The 17,130-nt window shown below is 36.2% G+C and overlaps 1 protein-coding gene across 5 annotated transcripts in view; it reads right to left on the reverse strand.

The window, feature by feature from the left end:
* LOC106670050 (gamma-aminobutyric acid receptor alpha-like) overlaps positions 1-17,130 on the reverse strand; it is a 156,447-nt gene that overhangs the window by 46,304 nt on the left and 93,013 nt on the right. For 4 of the 5 annotated variants that reach the window (XM_014400044.2, XM_014400045.2, XM_024227981.1 and 1 more), the window contains one exon: positions 10,186-10,253. In XM_014400044.2, the coding sequence (XP_014255530.1) occupies positions 10,186-10,253 (68 nt within the window). Of the gene's footprint in view, positions 1-10,185; positions 10,254-11,457; positions 11,532-17,130 lie in introns of those variants that run through there. The other variant, XM_024227988.1, reaches the window with a different exon arrangement.

Raw genomic sequence — 17,130 nt, forward strand, 5'->3', positions numbered from 1 at the left:
AATGATGTCCATAGGTAAAAAGCATTAATTGGGTTGCTACCTGTTCTTTTCGCCTTCTTCAGTGTGCCTGCGTGATTTGTCGGGTCATTCTACAGATGCACTGAAGATGGAAAAGTGCCGAAATGAGTGGCTGATTAACTCATGAACTCATCGACTGTGGGCTAACCAAAATGAACGGTAAATATTGAAATATTATTGATATAATTTTGGATGTGTAGGAGTCTTGAATTTATTTGAGCTCGCCTTTTCTTGCCACATCCAACGTGATTTTGATTTTTAAAAAACGTTTTGGATTAAAGGTAATTTTACTGGAGTGAATTCATTTTTTTACTAGTTGAACTCCTTGATTTTAGCTGTTATTAGCTATTATTTAGCTGTTCCTAGATCAATGGGAGAGGTGAATAAGATGTGATCCCAGGTTAGAGGACTTGAATGTCTGAATGACTTGAGGAATGATGCGCAGCTGCATATTTCATTGTTTATTATGTGTGGTGATTAGTGACCGTTAGTCGTGATTATTCGGAAATCAAGAGAATGTATCGGTTAATTTAATTAAAATTAATAGAATAAGAATAAATTACAAATATCCCTATTCATTTTTGAGCAGTTTATAAAATAACACAGGTCTTGAACGGCCACGGAAAGATAAAATGTTGTCTTTATAAGTTTAATATAATAAACAATGATTATTCGGAAATCGAGATATGCGGTCTGGTGTGACGTAGCATTTAAGAAAACATTTTCTTTATCGTGCCAACGTTTCGATCTTTATTGAGATCATCTTCAGGGCCTGGGATTTACAAACATAGTTTACATTTAACAAATACATGTAGGATGTGTAAAAAAGTGAATTTATACAATGCAAAATTTGTTTTCCTTTTTAATTCAATCAATGTACTTCTACTCACTCAAAATGTTTGTTTTCTGCGTATTGATTGAATATTAAAAAAATAATATTTTTTGCATTGTATAAATTCACTTTTTTCCACATCCTACATGTATTTGTTAAATGTAAACAATGTTTGTAAATTCCAGGGCCTTAAGATGATCTCAATAAAGATCGAAACGTTGGCACGATAAAGAAAATGTTTTTCTGAAACCTACATCACACCAGACCACATATCTCGATTTCCGAATAATCATTGTTTATTATATTAAACTTATAAAGACAACATTTTATCTTTCCGTGGCCGTTCAAGATCTGTGTTATTTTATAAACTGCTCAAAAATGAATAGGGATATTTATAATTTATTCTTATTCTATTAATTTTAATTAAATTAACCGATACATTCTCGTTAATTGGATGAAACAAAATAGACACAAATCAGAAACAAACAAATGTTAATCCTCATTCTTAATAACAGAATTACTTAAGAATAGTAAATATGAAGATGACTCATTTTGTAAACACCTTTTCTCCATTTTGATCAGTTGTATTCTCTTTAACCATGGATAGACATCATCTTGTACCAGAAGTTCTCAATATTGTTGTGAGAATGAGTCATTGAGGTCACCGGCAAGTGGATACCGCAGGCTGTTTCTCAGAGCGTGGTCTTCAGGGATACCCGATTCCGAGAGACTGGAAGGACCAATAGGAGGCCTGGTAATGGATCTCAGCGCATTACGACGCTAAGGGAGAACAGAAATATTGTCATTGCTGCAAAACGGAACCCTTTCCATAGTGCCGGCTAGATTCTAAATGAAATACAAGATGTTTTGGCAAGACTTTTATCAACACAAACCCGACTCTTTACCTTGTCCCATAAGTGTTCTATGCTTTACTGATGAATCGCGTTTCTGTCTATAATGATAGCAGGTGCCAAAGAGTCTACCGAGAACAGCGGACACGTCCAATGCTTCAGTTCTTGCTCCCTTCAATGCAGTTTGGAGAAGGCGGTGTAAAGGTCTTGGATGGGATTTACACTGGAGGACAAACTCGACTCCATATGGTTTAAGGCAACCTCAACGCAGACCGTTATGCCCAAAAAATTATCGAAAAATACATCCCTCAAACAAGGGATCTCATTGGCAGAGGTTTTCAATTTCTGGATAACAATGTTAGACCTCATAATGGCAGTGTTGTTCATGAATGTTTAGGAAACCTGGGAGTTTCCCATCTGCCCCTTCACCCATTGTCTCCAGATCTCAATCCCATTGAGCACATGCACAGCAGGCTTTTCGACCATCATACGCAGCAAATGACCTGCAACAACTGAGTGCAGGGATGCAACATCTATGGAGTGAAATTCCTTATGAAATTAGTGTGACTAACAGGTGCACCGAGGTTTTAGCTAACAGAGGGCATACACGGTTTTAATTGTTTAGAAAAATTATTGTATCCAATAAACAAAATTATGGAATTAAAACATTTTATTTTGTACTTTCCAAAATCCCTTAATTAAATTTTCTTTCAGTAAAAAGCATAATAATTTCTAATATATTTTAATGCAATTTACGATAAAATTAAATTGAAAATTTTAGAGAAAGCAATACTACAAAATTGGCAATATCCCTATTCTTTTTTTAGATGGAGGGTGGATTTTAAACTTGTACTTAAACTGTACAAAAGAATTATTTTGTGGAGAAACCTATCCTGTTTCCTGCATATACCTATTCTCATCTGCTCATGATTTTTTTCTTTGGACATTTCTTCTATATAAAGTTTTGGATTTTGGTTAATGTTATTTCCATTTTTCCTGCAGCAGCTTCTTTCTCCAGTAAGTCCGCTTTTTCATTCCTATTTGCCAGCATGCGATTTTATCCACATCAATATTTCCCATCCTTCATTCGTGAGGAGCTGTTGAGTGGTTTTTATCTTATAAGCTGTCACAGTTAGTTTTCCAATTTCTTTGCAGTGTAGAAATACATGTTTTACTATACGTCTTTATGACCACTTGTTTACCATTCACTATTTCATACTGCTTCTGAATCCATAGTACATAGGATGATCCTACTCTTCCTCAATCGGATTTATACTTATATATATATATAATGGAAGGTTTATGGGACGAGAAAAAGCTGAGGTCATCGCCGGCCCTCCGCGTGGATTCCTTTTCTTTCCTGTCTTTCTTGCGTATTTTGTATTGAACTGCAGCGATTTGAGCATCTCGATCTGGTTTCTGACTCTCTGCTTTTACTTGTATATTACGTCGTTATTTTAAAATGCTAGCCTCTTGTTAGTACCTCAGGTTGTCAATTTAAAAATAGATACACAACATACAATACATAACATACATATCGCCACAAACATTGAAGTCTGGTCACATTCACTCCCCCAGAGTATTCGATATTCCTCGGGGCGGGGATTTATACTTACATTTTTACAATATATATGGGTAGCGTGGAATGGTAAAAATCGAGACAATGAGAGGCCTATATTGCTTGTGGGAAGCACTATTGCTTGTATTTTCAGACCAGTGGGTGTCTCTCCTACGAGGATACAAGCAGCATTAAATGATATTGATTGATCTTTCTCAGCCAGAATGTGCTTTGTACGCTTCTCATCTGTGTGTGTGTTTACTTTATTTTCACCGAAACAATAGAATTTCACAGTCCGAAGCAAAACTAAATTGGACGAAAGGGAAATTCACAAATGAATATTGAAATTCCCTGTACATATCAAAACATTGTTGTGGAGGGTTTATTTATATTTTATACCGCTCAGAAATGATATTGAGAGCGTAATTTTTAAAGAAGTTAAATCTGTCATTTCAAACGTCCTTTAAACGTTACTAAAATAATAATCATTATTGATTTTTTATTACCAACACTCTGAGCAGGCTTTCTGGCTTAAAACTGAATATTATATAATTGATTTCTGTTAATCCAAAAATGTAAAATATAATAAATGATGCGCTATAAAATCGCTGGTTTAAGTAATCAATAGTTACTGGGATTTGAAGAAAATGATAAACGATGAGCTAGATTATCGACCTACTGGACAATAAAACAGGCCCTGAAGATGACAGTATAAAAACTGCCGAAAGCTCGGCGAAAACCGAAAGGAAGTTTTCTCTGTGTTTGACCTCTTCCGTAGATCCTCCGAAAAGAAAATGATAAAATTAACTAATTGGAACATCAAAACAAATAAAATTTATTTTATGTTATACGTAAAATATTGAAATTGTAAAAGACTTGTACAAATACAATACAAAGTTGATAAATAAATATTGTTTTAGCTGTTTAATCTCATATAAACTGAATCAAAAATTATTTAAATTATTGTTATATTCGAGAATATATCGCTTCACAACTCAAGCCTATAAGTATTTACATATTTGTTTTTTTAAACTCATTAAAAAAGTATCAAAATTTATATAAATTTGCGAATCACAGTTCCATTATAGGTGTTCTGTAAATATGCCATTATGCAGAAAATTTAATAATTAGAGATTATGTGTAAAAACCATGGCGATTTATCTCAATAAGAAGTTCTGGTCGGGAGCAACAGCTGTATATCACCTTCCATAAGGAACACATTTCCATTACCAGAGTGGGATCCTGAAAGAAGAAGATTTGCCACGGGTTTAACGGTTCATTATACTCGTTGGTATCCCATTTTAGTGCTAGCTTGTAACATCGGTCTTACAACCCAATATCTGAACAAGAGAGTAAAGCAACATATCTATGATTGCAAAAAACCCAAGCAAAATCCTACAGCACTCGCTACCCACCATTTTGAACACAAACATAATTTCGACTTCAACAATCCAAAAATATTACACACAGAACAAAACAAATATGAACGTAACTTTTTAGAAATGGTTTACATCAACAGAGATAAGGACAGCGTCAATTACAGAATAGATACATGTAAACTCAGTCGCAGCTATGCCAATATCATCAATCAAATTCAATATCGATAACATACATATATCATCACGTCACACAAAACATATCATATTACATATAAAACATTCATCACATTCCACACATAAAACATTTTCACATAGTCTAATTTTTGAACAATTTAGCTTTCCTTTTCTTATTTATCCCCGTCTATATAATCCTGAAAGGATAATCTGGCCGAACCATTACCAACATTTTTTCCCATCGTCAGCTCTTTTCACCTCAAAGAAGCCAACTCCTTATACAAAAATGTCTTTTTATACCGACTTCCTACCCCACCCCTCCGAAATCCAACGTATATAAACCTAAAACATCAATATATCACTGGCACTCTCAACACGCAAAATTACGCAGAAAACAAACACTTTGAGTGAGTAGAAATACTTTGATTGAATATAAAAAAATTTTTTTTGAATTGTATAAATTCACTTTTTACACATCCTACACGTATTTGTTAAATGTAAACAATGTTTGTAATTCCCAGGCCCTGAAGATGATCTCAATAAAGATCGAAACGTTGGCTCGTGCAAGAACGATGCAAAGAAAATGTTTTTGTGAAACCTACATCACACCAGACCGCATCTCACGATTTCTAAATAATCAGTATTTAATAAATTTCCTCTGAATACCTTCAAGTTCATTCATTTATTTATTTTTTGACTGCATGCTCCAGGGATAACAAACCAAGCACAGTAAAGAATAGTCTGAAATGATTTTCTTACAATAACACTATGGTATCCTAAGTATTCATTTTGAGAAAATCCAGATTTCTATTACTTGGGTAATTTGATGAGTAAATGGATATTCGGAATCAAAGGTTACTCCCAAGTTTCTAATTCCATATACCCTACTCATTTGCTATCGCACGAGATACAAGGATACAAGGGGGATACTACAAGCATTGATCTTTGTTTTTATAAAATGATATAAATTTAGTTTTTTTTCTCCAATAAATAGCAGGTTTACTATCTAGACACCAAGAGGCATACCTATTCAAATCTGAAATTCTACTAGGTTGTTTTACACGAAATATCCGTTTCCAAGGTGTAAGTTTTTTAGTGAAATTACTATATAAAAACAAAATCATTTTATTCGAAGTATAGTTTCATTTTCTCCACATTTTCCCCAACGAATGACGAACTTTTTTATGCCGGAACTGAAGAATTCTGAGCTTTGAAATGAAACAAAATCTGAAAACGCTTTGTGGACTTAAACATCATTTTCAAAAATTTTTCATTTGACGAAGTTGTCTATATTCGTAAAAAGGTGAAAATNATTTATTTATTTTTTGACTGCATGCTCCAGGGATAACAAACCAAGCACAGTAAAGAATAGTCTGAAATGATTTTCTTACAATAACACTATGGTATCCTAAGTATTCCTTTTGAGAAAATCCAGATTTCTATTACTTGGGTAATTTGATGAGTAAATGGATATTCGGAATCAAAGGTTACTCCCAAGTTTCTAATTCCATATACCCTACTCATTTGCTATCGCACGAGATACAAGGATACAAGGGGGATACTACAAGCATTGATCTTTGTTTTTATAAAATGATATAAATTTAGTTTTTTTTCTCCAATAAATAGCAGGTTTACTATCTAGACACCAAGAGGCATACCTATTCAAATCTGAAATTCTACTAGGTTGTTTTACACGAAATATCCGTTTCCAAGGTGTAAGTTTTTTAGTGAAATTACTATATAAAAACAAAATCATTTTATTCGAAGTATAGTTTCATTTTCTCCACATTTTCCCCAACGAATGACGAACTTTTTTATGCCGGAACTGAAGAATTCTGAGCTTTGAAATGAAACAAAATCTGAAAACGCTTTGTGGACTTAAACATCATTTTCAAAAATTTTTCATTTGACGAAGTTGTCTATATTCGTAAAAAGATGAAAATCTGTTGGAGAATAAGGTGGATGCTGAAGAACTTAGAGCAAAGCTCTTCCAATTTGTTTACAGTATGTTTTGAAACATGAGGCCAGACGTTGTCGTGGAGGAGTATAGGACCTTTCCGATTTACCAATGCTGGTTGTTTTTTGAGTAATTTTTTATGAATTTCGTTAATTCCCTTGCAGGACAATGCAGAGGTAATGGTCTCACCTCTAGACAAAAAGGAGTAGCGAAGAATTCCAGCCATGGAGCACCATACGATCACCATCAATTTTTTTTGGGTGTAAATTTCGTTTTGGAATGTGTCCTGGTCTTTCGTCGATGTTTAATCACTGCCATGACCGACGCTGATTGTCACATGCAATCCACTTTTCATCGGAAGTGATTATTCTTTTAAGACAAAGCTTAAACGCATGTCTTAAGGCGCTTTAACTCTTGTCGCTCAGTGAGCTCATGAGGGACCCATAGATCAAGCTTTTTGATATTCCTGTTTCTTTAATCGTCTTGACACGGTAGCCGCACCTGCATTTAGTTGTTATGCGAGGCCTTTGACTGTTTGATGGTGGTTTTCTTCCACCTGAAGCTTAATCATTGTCAATTAAAGTTGGAGGTCTTCCGCGGGGCTCGTATTCCAATTCGGTATTCCCTTCCGAAAACGTAGCAGACCATGGGCGAATGGTCCGGTCCGTTCATTTACACTCCCTTCCTCCAACGCCTTCCTCATGTTTCTTGCACCATTAGCTGCTGAATGACCGCCTTTCAACTCGTAAAGGAATATTACACGAAAATCTCGAGGTATATAAAGAAATTTGATTGGAAAGCTCGTCATTACAAACAAAAGTAGAGGATTAATAACTGGTTAATTATAATATGCAAACAATTGGAAATAAACAACAGAAAACCACTATATCCTCTCTAAATTTCTGAAACTATTAAATCGGACATTTCATGTGAAACAACCCAACATATTTCTCTCAAATATATATAATATGCCCATAGTACAAATTGCGCATAATTAAAATAAGACATTACTGATGAAGATTAAAAACATGAATGATTCAAAGTTAGATCCTTGGGGGATACCGGAGGCTGCACCGTTCATTTTCGACCATGTACCTCTAAAGTTTACCTCAAAATTTCTATCGATTAGTTAGGACCGAATCCCAGCCAAAAGACTGCCAGGAAACCCAAACTGTTCAACCTTATCCAGCCTTTTCTATACTCCTCTGACCCAATGCATACAGTAAACCGTATCAAAGGCTACCTACACATGTACACCGGGAGGGAAAACGTGGCCACCCTAGGTTTTTTTAGTAAATAATTGCAATTGCTATAATTTTTATTTTTTGATGTTTACTGGATAATTTTAAAGAAAAATATAAGATATAATTAAATAAAAAAGTAAACTGAGTAAAACAATTTTACCAAAAATGTTGCTATGGAAACATTGAAGAAAATATTTAACTCAGTACGGAGTATTTTCTTCTCTTGCGTTGATCACCGCTTGGATTTCGACGTGGCATCGATTTTATAAGGTTTTGTATGAAGTGCTGTGGAATATTTTCATATTCCTCCAACAGCGCCATTCATAATTCCTACAAATTTTCTGGCATCACTGGGCAACTTTTTACCCTCTGACAACTCTTCCCGAAGGTTTTCGACAGGGTTTAAATCGGGACTACAGGCTGGCCACTCCAAACATTGAACGGAAGCCCGTTCCAAGTAGTCACCAACAGACCTAGCGTTGTGGGGCAACAAAATAAAACCGTCGCCAAGTAGTGACATATAAGGAACAATTTCGTCTATTACCATAATAACTAGGTATAAAGATTAATAGTTTGCTTGAAACGTAAACACAATATTAATAATTTGTTGTTTACCTTTAAAGAGTAGTGCTAATCTTTTTACACACCAGAGAAGGTATTAGTCGACCTTGATGTACCGCCGCTGGACATGATCGTGTTGTTCTTGCACTACGGAACCATCATTTAACAGTTGATACAAAGTCAACTCCAAGCGGTCCGTAATGTAAGGGTTAGCTCGAAAAGTCATCAGAAGGATTCGTGAGAAGAGCCTAGTCTCTAGACATGAGGTTCTCTATGAATGGAGTAGCATCGAGTAGACAAGCGATTATTCGCAAAGCAGCATCACGTCCGGGCAGTTATGCAATAGAGGGCTGTTCTGTTCAAAATGAGTGTTGGTTTACTTGTAGTTTCATGTGCCATACGTGAGTCACAAGCCTTTTCAAAGACAGTTATTTATGGTATGGGGTTGAATCAACGACCATCATACAGAATGGATCTTTGACTGCGCTTAGGTACATTGGGGACGTTCTGGAAGCTGCGATCCCATTCGCTCCATTCATTGGGGACCCTACTGCGGCCTTGTAGCCTGCCACAAAAGAGGGTACATCTTAAAATGGATCCTGAATGAGTCCAAAACCTAGTGGAACAATACCCCAGATATGAGGCACGCGAAGCGATTCATAGAAGGACCATACTCCAAACTTACAAAAGAATTTCTGGAAGGCAACCGCAACCGGGCCAGGATTCTGATTGGACTTCTGATAGGGCACTGACACTTAAGAAGGCACATATACCGGATAGGAGTACAGACCGAAGAAACACTGTGCAGTTATTGCCAGGAAGAGGAGGACACCGCAGAACACATTTTATGTTTCTGTGAAGGTCTATGTAGGTGCAGGTTCTTGCAACTAAGATAAGAAAAACCACAAGCAAGATCCTACACCAAGGAGCCGCTGGCAAAGCTGTAGAGTCTGGTTAATAACCGAAGCTGGCCAGTGAGTTATAAATAACAGGGAAGCACAAGAGATCTATTCAGGTCGAGGTGCAGTAGGCCTTGCGGCCGCCTCTTTCATCCCTATCCCAATCCCTACAGTTTGAAAAAAAAGAAATTCGAGTGCCAGGTTCTTTGCCTTAAGTGTATTTGTTCAGTTATAAAACAATATTTTGTAAAATATTAATAAAATAATGCTCTTAAAAATATACCTCACGTTCACCTTTTATCGAGGGGTCACAATGAAATACCAATTATGACAATTAAAATTATTGTATACTCGTACAAACAAATTACTACACTGTTTAACTAGGTTCATTGTTCATTTAATTCGAAATCAATGTGACTACGAGTTTGCATAGATTGTGCATTATCCCCCGTATAAATATTTGCCTTTTACATGGAAAATCTCTCCGTCAAACGCTTACACATCAGCTTTTCGGCAAACACAGATGCCTGACTTCATCCGCCGTTCCAGTTTGTTGTGTCAAACTTGATTTGTCGTTCGCAACCCAGTATTATGTGAATTACATTACTTGATTTTTTTTTTAAAGAAAAATTTCCTCACGTCGACATAGAATAGACATAGAATTAATTGAGTGAATTGATTAGTCAATAACAGAAATTACAACAAAACTCACCATATCAACTTCAGATATCGGTCCCATACTTCTGACCATAATGTCAACTTCTACAATAGCAGCCGGTCCTGGAAAAAACAAACATATTTGCTTACGTAACTCTATTAAAAAAAAATTGCTTATTACTATAAAATATAATAAAAATAATTAATATATAAACAATTGTTTTATTAAATTCAAGAATAGACAAGAAACCATTTGGCACAATATCCTTTTATTGCAGCCTTTCTGAAGAATGGACAAAGGATCAAGAACCACTAACGCCAATCAGCCAGCCTGTGATATAATTGTTGGGGATTGTTAGGGTCCACATGGTCCATGTAATTAATATCTTTCAATTAATTAAGGTTTTTTGTTGAGATGCAAAAGTCAGTGTCACGAGCGGGATTCGAACCTACGACCTTCGGCTAGATACTCCGCTACTCTACCACTTGAGCTATCGTGACTACCACTCGGACACCAACTTCCCATCTCAACCCCTCCTTTTGAATTTTCCCTCCTTTTTTGCCATTTTTCAAATGTCGTGTAATCTATTTGATTCTCGGCGACAAATGAAATGGCCACGGAGAGCTTTAGTGAAAATATACTTCATTTTAACTTATTAAATTCACTAGTTATCGTGGTCCAACTAAAAACCTTAATTAATTTAAAGATATTAGTTGGTCAAGCGGACCACGAAAACTAGTGAAGTTATAATTAATATTTTTAATTAAATTAATTAATTTTTAAAAAGTTAGATAGTCCGCGGAAGCGGCCAGAGGCATTTTCTGCCAAAACTTAGAACGAAAACGCTTTCACGTGTTATTTGCCTCTTTTGCGAGCCTATTCCATTCATTTTCTTCCTTTTGGCGAAATTAAACTTAATTTTTTAGTTTCTTATATTAAACAGGCTTCCCACTGGCAAAAAAGGAAGAAACTTAGCTGAACTATGCTAGAAGGCCTGAATCCAGAATAAGTGAGTTTTTCCTAGAGGAAAAAGACAAATAGAGAGTCAGACGAACGACTTAAAGAGGTATTCGTAAATAAATGGAAGTAGCAACTAGTAAGTCAATAGAGATTCATTTCTCCATCTTGATAATTGTTGATTTAAAGAAACTTTGTAAAGCTGTTTCAACATTTGCCGAAGTAGTTAAGAGACTTTAATCCCGGCTACACAAGATTCTGCAATTAATTGAACTTCATTAACAGGAATTTAAAAGGCCTCAAACTAATTTATATATTTACGAAATGAAATTTAGTCGTTATAGATCAAAAATGAAAAAAATAACCCACATAACTATCACTGAAGATAGCGAAATGTCGAAAGCGTCTGACGGATCAACCCAGCGAGGAAAGGCGGACCAAATTTCAGGTTCCCCTACCTGAAAAACCGACAACATAATGAATTCTCACAAGAAACGAAGTTATTAAATTTCATGATAAGGCTTAAACTAAGATTGTCGCTAAAAGAAAGAGTAAATTTTCAATTTTTCATTAGAATTAGACAACAATCTGTTTATTAGTAGAATTCGCTTTCCTTTTATTTTCATTTTGTATTTCTAATCGTCTAACTAATGTATAATTAGTTTAGTTAATTACAAATAGCGTCAATTCACATAGAAAAATATGTGTATTTTTTATATTTATATGCCTTCATTTTAAAAAAAAGTGAGTGCCGCACTTAACGATGGTCACCTTGTATATATGATTCTGCACCCTGTGAGATTTTTCTTATTTTCATTCTGAAATTTTTTTCCGGCAGATGTCTCGTCTTTCTTCGTGTTTCGTCTGACCGAATCGATTTCCCTCAATAAATAGGAAGCAATTAAGGTCATGTATTTACACTCGTCTGAGATTTTCTTTCCTCAAGAGCATGTTGATTGCTTCCTGCACGAAGTCCCCCCTTTGCCCTTTGAAGCAATTAGACGAAAAGGCCGATTTTTAGCTCAGGAATCGAACGTTCTTATATTTAAATGTAGCCTAGAAAAAAGTCGAGTTTGTTCACAGTTGTTACTTGTAAAGCTCTGTAAGCCAAAAAATATGTCTTACAAACGATCTAATATAGTTATAGTAAATTTACTGATATTAGTTATAAAGTTTGTTCATACATAATTTTGTTTGATTCGATACGGTTGTCTCTTTTATGTATAATTTATAGATGGAAAAAGAAATAAAGCAACTTTTCAGGTTTAATTTTTAGAATTTTATTGTATTTATATCAGGTTTCAGTGTTTGAATGAGACAAAGATGAGTTAAATAGAAAATGTACTATGCTTTTAACTGGGGTACGAATGCGTCTTTAATAGCTTCTAATACTCAACTCCGACTTTCCACCTTTTCACGAAAATTTACGCGGGTGCCCCCTGGTAATCAAACAGACGGAAAGAGTGGTAAAGAGGACATGAGTTGAACCTGTCACCTCCCAAACCCTACACCCCACAATTCGACCCCAATCCCAATCCCACTCTCATATTCCATACTAAATCTAAGGTGTTATAAGACCCGTGCCGATGGATGGATGGTACAGGAGTAACTATACCAATAACGGAGGCTAAATGGTACCAGGTAACCTTCTCTCTTGAGTAACCAACCTTACACCGGAGAGACGGCTCACCGGTGCGGACCTTAAGATCCCTCATACTCGTGGAATCATATGGGTGAACCAAGGGAAAACAAAAAACATCAGGGAACTTGCAAAGAAGACCTCAAAAACCAACTTATGGAAATTGAAGAAGCTCCGAACCTCTCCAACTCACATAAAGAAAGAATTGGAGGACAATCTCCTCACGTTTCTGCAGACATGGTGGATCTTAAGGAAAAAATCAAACCAGAAGACGAAACTAGAGTCAAACCCTAGAACATATCAGGGTTCCAGAGGCATAAAATGGCCATCGAAAGAGCCAAACAAAACGGAGTGCCAATCTTTGAAAAAATCAGGAAGGTGAAGTAAAACCCCAAGGCTCATTTTCGGACTCCGACACCTAAGGCCGGCCACTGGAAGCTCTGAGCCCTAAAAACCGGGGCCAACGTTAATCAGAAGTGGTAAAAGGGACAGGTCACTGGGTAGCACCCCATCATCGAATGAAAGTGCTCCTAGGACAAAGTAAAATTGAGGGACGCAATTTGGAACAAGCCATCTCCCTCAACAAATTTGGTGAAAAGGGCAGTGAGACATATCAGGGATTTTTCCTTAAGATTTTCCTTCTTTAGGAGCAGGTTGATTGTTTCCTGCACGAATTCTTCTCTTTGCTGGTTGAAGCAATTAGACGAAAAGGCTGATTTTCCAACAGTAGGTTTTATATTTAAGTGCAATCTAGAAGAAAGACGAGTTTATTCTCAGTTGTTACTGGTAAAGGTCTGTAAGCCAAATAGGGATGCCTTACAAAAGTTTTTGTCAGCTAGATCAAATATAGTTATAGTAAACTAGCCAAGATTAATATAATGTTTGTGCATAACATAATTTTGTTTGATTCAATAAAAATCATACTTTCACTAATTTCGTGGTCCGCTTGACCAATTAATATTTTATATTATATATAATATATTACAATTAATTAAGGTTTTCAGTTGAGATAAAAAAGTCAATGGCACGAGCGGGATTCGAACCACGACCTTCGGCTCAGTACGTCGCTGCTCTAACCACTTGAACTATCGAAGTCAAGCTCAAGACTAAAAATTGGAAAAAAAAGACTAAATAATTGGAATAATTAATATGCTCAATTATGACCGCTAAGCAAATATGGATTATTATTATTAAATTAATTAAGGTTTTCAGTTGAGATAAAAAAGTCAATGGCACGAGCGGGATTCGAACCCACGATCTTCGGCTTGATACGCCGCTCCTCTGCCACTTGAGCTATCGTGACCTCGATCCACTCGGACACTAACTTCCCATCTCAACCTCACCTTTTGAATTTTCCCTCCTTTTTGCCATTTTTCAAATGTCGTGTAATCGGATTGGATTCTCGACGACAAATGAAATGGCCACGAAGAGCAAAAATTTTCAGGTTTGTTTTTTAGAATTTTATTGTATTTATTTCAGTGTTTGAATGAGACAAAGATGAGTTAAATAGAAAATGTACTATGCTTTCACCTACGTGGGACTATATTTTGTTGTGAACAGACGACAGCGGACACTTAGGCCGACAAGTTGTTATCAACCCCGAAACCGGCTGGGCGATAAATTTTCAGACTGCTGACCGAATTTCTGCCAAATTACTGCCGTCCATTACTGGTCAGAAGTCACCCTTGTATTAAGGGTTGGGGGCGTCCGGCGAAATAAATCTCCTCCAAAGAGCTGCGCGTACTCACATGTGATAAACTGGCCGCATTATTATAGACATCAATTCGTCGGTTGTTGAAAAAAATGCTCTGTTGGCTTTCTGAGATTTTTCAAAATGATTGAATAAATTTTTCTAAAGATACTGTCTTTTATAATAGATACAAATGGGCCACAACTATGAGATTATGTTGAGTAAGAAAAAATCGGCCGTCAGATAAACTATGTTATTCTGCTGATATTTCATTTAAAACATAAAGAATAAAATTAGGATTTCAACGGCAAAGATAACCCACTTGACTAAAATGGTATACACGTCATAACATGCTAATGCAGAGACAAAAACATCAGTTAGACATGACGAAAAATAAAAGACAGATACAAAGAACACATAAGGTCGATTAAGGTCAATGATAGATGAAGATGTAATATTCGGGGTGTAATATACTGCGCCCTTTAAGAGCTATTGTATCCCCCGTTCTCTGCCTATGCCGGTGAGTTCTATTTCATCTAGGAACTTGATTAATAAGCCCAGTTTCAACGGTGGAATCTATGGTCACATTGTACATACCAAAGCACTTCCTCCTGCGGGCAAGAGTAGCACCGAGTTTGTTAGTAGATGTGTTGGTGTCTCCTCTGCCTCTTTGCTTAATCTGCATGTGCCGTCTTGGATTATTCCAATCTTCTTTAAGTGTCCATTTAGTTTGCAGTGTCCTGTTAAGAATCATATTAGGATTCGCAGTTTATTCCTGCTTCCTTTGACACATTCTGTAGTTTCTTTTCTACCGAAATTTGTTAAGAGATTCTTGGATTGCCTGTGTCCAATGAGTGAATTCCATTGTTCCTTCATTTTCTTTTTGTCCTTCTATCTGAGATACTCGTTAATAGTGTGGGTTCCTATGCCACAGAAGGGTTCGGGTCCTATCAGCGGTGTAGCAGCTCCTTTCCATCCAGGGTGTCCGCTTTCACGTTGCCTTTTACTCCCATATGTCCTGGGACCCAGCAGAGGCAGGTTCTGCGTACCTAATATGTTTAATTTGGTTTTGCAGTTCAGCACCATCTTTGAACTCATGATATTTGGGCTTAGTGCTTTGATGGCTGCTTAGCTATCAAGGACAATGAAAGAACACTAAATTGTACAACTTGACTCACCTAGTAGAAAACCATCAATAATACAAGCGTGCAAATAAGATAATCACTTGTATCACTATAAAACTGACAAACGCGTAAATTAACAAAAGTCACATGAATCTTTTACACCATTCAAAGAATCACAAAACCTATCGGAAAAAATTAATTACCATAGCAACCGACAAACAAAACTACGTCGACACATCCTACTCTCACGACCTTATAAAAAAGACTTGATTTTTACATAAATCGCATCCAACATTGGAGATGGCGAAATGCCAAAACGCGTCTGACCGAAGAATCCACTTAGGATAGGCAGATCAAAATGAATAGTTCTTCAGCAATATCTACTGCTGGGGATATGGGGGATCAGCTGAGGATCCATGGAAACAATCGAGCAGGATGCATTACACCACCGGTTAAGATCCTAAACACGAAGGTTCGGGTAAGCCAAAACAGCGCTGGCGGCTCTCCGTCTTTCTTTCCTTCGCATGAAATATCAAACACCCTCATCTTTAATCTATTCTTCTTTCCAATTCTATTAAAACATATTCTAATAATCTTTCCCTCAAACCGAAAGGGTGGAACGGCATAGATCCAAATGGTTGTCTGGTCAGGAAGGGTTCCTGGCTGCTACTGTACTGTATACCAGGAGATAACCATTAGTAAGTAGTTTTCCCTTATTAAAGGGCACTGTATTGAGTGGCTGAACCCCACTTCTCATGAGGCGTGTACCTACCTATAACAAAACAAAATCAAAGGGATTAATTGTTCAACAAGTCTATGTGGGACCTAGTCCTCTTTGGAGGTAAATACCTTCGAAAAGACGGCCAAATCTTCTGCAAAAAACCAAAATAAAGAAGTAGGCGAGGAATAACATGAGTCCCCGAATTAAAAAGACATTTGTACTAAAACCAAACTTCAACCATACTTACAAAATTAATGGTACGTCCCTGAAATTACGTCGAAACATAATCTATCTGACACTCTTTGAAGGTCCTGGGGGAATCATAACACTACACAAATTTACTGATACGTAGGTGATAATCTCGGCATATTAGCGGCAACGAATGCAATAGACAAAACATCTGAGCTCCTGACATAAAACATAACATATCAATAAAAACACAAACCAGACATTAAATGGACCACATTGGAGAAAAAGATAAAAACTACCCAGTCCATTTAACTAATTAAGCATAATGCATTGAGGACAACAAACACAATTGGAAAACATCTGATAAAAATACATCTACAGTCAACCCAGTAGACAAAATTGACAAATAAACAAACATGGGTATGCGGAAAAAGCAAATCGGACGAAAAACATAGATTATCTAGAGCCAAAGGAAAATCATACTATGCGATTTAAGTGATACAAACCACCACAGATCCCCAAAAATACAAGCAAGCTTGTAAAGACTACCCGGCGTACTAAACGGACGAAAAATGAACATAGTTCATAACTTACAATTGTACACATTTTATATTGAAAAATTAATGAATACACAAATTAACAACACTGTTTATACCATTTGAGCTTTTATACTACAGAT

Source organism: Cimex lectularius, unplaced genomic scaffold, assembly GCF_000648675.2.
Source record: "Cimex lectularius strain Harlan isolate CLEC.00 unplaced genomic scaffold, Clec_2.1 scaffold38, whole genome shotgun sequence".
Classification (NCBI taxonomy): Eukaryota; Metazoa; Arthropoda; class Insecta; order Hemiptera; family Cimicidae; genus Cimex; species Cimex lectularius.